The sequence below is a fragment of the Amia ocellicauda genome, chromosome 14 (assembly GCF_036373705.1).
Source record: "Amia ocellicauda isolate fAmiCal2 chromosome 14, fAmiCal2.hap1, whole genome shotgun sequence".
Lineage (NCBI taxonomy): Eukaryota > Metazoa > Chordata > Actinopteri > Amiiformes > Amiidae > Amia > Amia ocellicauda.
This window is the reverse complement of record NC_089863.1, coordinates 30516531-30521098: the sequence shown is the minus strand read 5'-3', so window position 1 is coordinate 30521098 and position 4568 is coordinate 30516531. Positions and strand designations below refer to the sequence as shown.

General features: G+C 43.6%; 1 protein-coding gene across 1 annotated transcript; it reads left to right on the top strand.

Moving 5' to 3' along the window:
- The first annotated feature begins 1622 nt into the window (after nucleotides 1–1622).
- On the top strand, nucleotides 1623–3055 carry LOC136768165 (fish-egg lectin-like). Its single transcript, XM_066722215.1, has 4 exons — nucleotides 1623–1720; nucleotides 1841–2086; nucleotides 2195–2537; nucleotides 2757–3055. The coding sequence occupies exons 1-4, from the start codon at nucleotides 1672–1674 to the stop codon at nucleotides 2917–2919; spliced, it is 801 nt and encodes a 266-aa protein (XP_066578312.1). The 5' UTR covers nucleotides 1623–1671; the 3' UTR covers nucleotides 2920–3055.
- The last annotated feature ends 1513 nt before the right edge of the window (nucleotides 3056–4568 follow it).

Here is a 4568-nt window from a genome sequence, read left to right as displayed (position 1 = left end):
AGAGTTTCAGTTTCAGGTGAGATAGAAGTTCAGAGTCAGTCAGTTGAGAGTGTCGCTTCAGTCAAGTTCATGCATCTGTTCTGTGTCAAACAAAGTTCAATGGCTTTTGATTCTGCCTCCCTATGTTATTCCTGCATTGTTTAGTGAAACCAAAAGAGAGCAAAAAGCCACACTCCGTTTACAAGTAACTACAGGTGGCTAGACACGTGGTTACTCAGTTTACATACTACACTGCTGTGCAAGCTGAACACAAGCCTAAAGTTTAACATTTCTAAACCTGATGACCTACAATGCTGTGTAATTTAACTTTTGTAAATGTAATGTTTGCAACTAGCCAAAGGTGATGTATATGTTTGTGAACCTGAAGTTTACACTTTACATTACTCTGTAAACTGATTGTGAAACCAGCTGTACAAATATACATGGTGAGCTACTAGGTTAGCAGATCTTTGTAAACAGTGTAAACGTAATGTTTACAAAGCAGTTTACACACTGTGTACATTTGTAGATGACTTGAGTTTACAAAGAGTGCAGCTCAGTAAACTTTTAATTTCATGCAGTGTCGAGTACTTGCTCTTGTTCACAGGGGACATCACTGTCACTGTCACTGCTACTGTTATAAAATACACTAAAAGAAATACTGTTTATGAATGCATACACTGTTGTAGACATATTTGTTATGCAGATTATTTAAAGATATATAAAGATATGAAAGATGTAAGTGTGGAAGGAAGACTTGAATGTCTCTCTTTGCCAAGGCTTTACTGCCTGTATACTTGAAGATATGTCAAGATTCGAATCAGGCCAGGAGGTACCTTGATCGCTCTTTGAAAAATTATGTGCATCTGGCAGACGATGTCGAACTGTGTGATTTAAGGGTCTCTTCCCTTATCTATGCATTGGCCTGGGAACTGTCATCCATACATAAATATCTTCTGCTTAGCTTGCTTTAAAGACAGCACAGAAATGGCTTAATTATAACCAGATCTTTGTTTACTTTTGTGAATAAAAGCCTCTGTCTTTTTGTATCGCGTCAGAGCAACTTTGTATGGTTTTCGATTCATTGTTCATCAAACGCACTAACCTGATTGAAGGCTGAGTTTCTTCCACATTAGTAAGACATATTCCCTTAATGTATGTAATTCATCCAATTCATGTGCCAGGTTCTGTGTATTGCCAGCAACAGATTTGCATAAGTATGATTCAAACCTAACTGCCAGTTAATTCCAGTTAGTAGTGGCAAATGTATCCTGGAATCACTCCATTGAAACATGACACAAAGTCATGACTCAACTGACCCAATACGGACTAGAAATCAACAAACACAGTTAGAACTTAAACAGCAGCTGGAATATGAGAGTTAATAAGTATCGGTGGCAGTCATAGCCATGTGTGGCTAAAAACATGCAGTCTTTCATGAATTATGTTAATCATTTAATTGTCAGAGCAGTGGTGCCACTTGCCATGTCATCTACCCTGGCCAATGGTCTTACAGGTTGAATTCATTAAGAGGATTATCACTAATCAGGTCCCTCATTTCATTGCCGCTGTGCATCTCAATTAATCAATTAACCAGCGATTAGACAGGTGTGTCTAGCGGTGGACCGGGGTATTTAAATGCCTGTGTGTGAACAGTTCTAATATATCAATTCTCTGAGAGTGATAGCAACCATGAAAGGAGGGATTGTTGGTGTGGTTTTGTTGGTGGGTTCTGGCATTGGTAAGCTTGTTTGAAATATAAATCCTCTTTGTTATGGAGATGAAATGTATTCCACTTGAGATGCACATGCACATGGAGATGGTGACTGTGTACTGCTCTAATGGATCCCTCTCCCTTCAGTGTGGGTAGCTGAAGCCCTGCACTGTGAGGCTGTCCCTGGTGTCCTGAAGCAGATTGATGCTGGTGCTGGCAGAGTGTGTGGCATCTCGAAAGAGGGCAAAGTTGTGGACTTCCGTGACGATGGTTGGGTTGACCTAGAGGCATCTGGTAAACATGTCAGTGTAGGGCCTGCTGGGCTCTGGAGAGTTGGCCTTGATGGCCTGGTCTTCAAGTGGTTTCAAAAAGGCTGGGTCCAGGTGAATCCAGGTATGGCCTGGATGTGATCTACTGCATCCCTTGCTTAAAATCTCGACCTGCACCAGCTGTCCATCAGGTCACATTCTTGCTGTAGACCCTCTTTCATTCCTCTGGCAGGCAACCTGATCCAGATTGATGCTGGTGGGGACAAGTTTGTGGTGGGCTGCAATCCCTCCAGTGGCATTGTCTGTCTAAACCACAGGCCTGCACTGAGCTACGATGGCTCTGGCAGTGTGTCCTGGATGGCCGTCCCAGGCGAGCTCAAGTACTACTCCTGTGGGCCTGTTGGGTGCTGGGGAGTGAACAAGCTAGATGAAATCCACGTCAAGCTGGGTGTCAGTGGGAATTCCTGTCCTGGCCCTGAGAAGTGGTACCGCATTCCAGGCTCCCTGTCCATGGTGGAAGTGAGCGCAGATGGTGAAGTGCATGGAGTGAACAAACATGGCTCGGTATTCAAAAGGTGAGGTTCCAGCTGTTGAATGTGAGCAGGTTATGCTGCTAATGGATGGGTTTGAATGGCTAGTCGAACTGGACTGGGGAGAGGAAGGTTGTGAAATGCTTGACCATAGCCTCTGTATGAACTGACTGGACAAGGGTGTGATCCTGTCAAGGGGCTTGTTTGGACCATGTCTAGAAGCCTCAATGCTCTGGCTCCTGACTTCTCCCTTTTGCCTTTCAGGATTGGTGTCAGTGCCTGTAACCCCTTTGGCAGTGGGTGGGAACATCTAAGGGTAGCTGGCATAAGCAGCCATGTGTCGTATGATCGTGGAGTCCTCTGGATTATCTGCAGAAGTGGCGAAGTCCAGAAGTGCAGGTTCTCTGAAGCCCTGCCATCTGAGTAAATGTTGGCCTCCTGTGTAGGCTGATGCTACTTTTGAGTTGACATGGCTTTGGGAGAAGTGTACTTCTCTGGCTTCCACATGCTCTGTAATCTTTGTTCCATGTGTTAATAATAAAGCTCTAGGAAAATGGACTGACCATCTGTTTTGTCAAGCTTCTCTGCCTTAATGTGTACTCTCCACTACTCCCATCTTAGCTGATGCCATGAAGCCAAATGTGCACCAATGTTTGGTCTAGAAATGGTTTATCCTAAGACCCCATTTGCCTTGACTTCACTTCTTGCCAGTGGTTCTATGGCATATGGGGACACTTCTAGCTTTGTGTGCATGCAAGCACAGTCCACCTCTGCTGTGCCCATGGCATGGCAGATTGAGCCTTGATACTGTATGGGGGGGTGGGGAGCCCTGTATGCATAAGCTTCTTGAGGCATGAGGATTTCTCTCCTCTCTTCAGCATAGCCTCACAAGGATGTCTTATTGGATATAGATCTGACCTCTCTAGGGTGGGGAAACCTAGAAGCCCATTTGATCATTCAAACCATAATTTATAGTTGTGCTGAACAGGAAACAAGCAAGTCACACCCTTTCCACATTCCATACTGACCCTTTCATTGTGTGGACTCGTCACAGTGTCTCCTGGATCCTATTCCAGCTTCTAATGGTTGGCTACTGTAGCCAAAATAGTTGGAAAGGAGGGGAGGCAGCTGTGGGCATTGGACCCCTGAGATAAACTTCCTAAGCCAATACAATCTCCTGCTTCTTTCACCAATGAGCAATGTGATAAGATGTTGAATCCTTTCACTAACGGTAGAGAGCATTTATGAAATGATCTGCCCTCGTTCAGTAGTGGTTACAGTAAATCCCACTATAGACTGGTGAAGAATTAAGAAGTTTATTGCACAAAATATAAGTACAGGTTAACTCTGAGCCCTCCTGTCACATGAAGTGAAGAAAAAGAACTTGTGATGTGAGTTGAAAGAAGCCTTTTTGTATCTCTTGATAGACAATAGGTTAGTCTTATCTGTCAAAAGTGATCTCAAAAAGTTTGATCTCAATCTAAACCAGTTGTACCAGTTCAGTCCACCACATGCATAATAATACAGTCACAGATAAAGTATCTGTTGAACCCAGGTATAGAATTGAAGTCTTCAAGCACAGAAGATAATGTATTTATTTAACATGTCCGGCCTGGAAGGCCCTGACATGGAAGCTCTCCACCTGAGTGGAGTCTCTCTGAACAGCAAGAGTTAACAGCTTTTATAGGAAGCATGACATGTGGTTCTGTGGGCAGGGTCAGTCACATGTTTCCAAGAAGTGTTGCCTCAAGGTCAGGTTTCTGGCCCTTGTAATGTTCATGGTTGTCTTCCTGGGGGAAGGTGTGGGATGTGGAAACCAGATGGCTTCCTTTGATATACTGGGGGAGGTCCAGTCCCATGGTCATCTTTAACATCTGTTAATCAATAACCATGATGTGACCTCCCTAGCCTTAATATAAGCCACAGAAAACCTTGAAGAAAATGCTGGGAGGGACTTCTGCAGCGTCAGCACTCATAAAAACAGCCTTGCTAACATTTGGTTGCTTGACCATTAATACAATTGGCTCTGTTGACATATTAGTATTTCAAACATTAATGTAAACCATTATAAAGTTT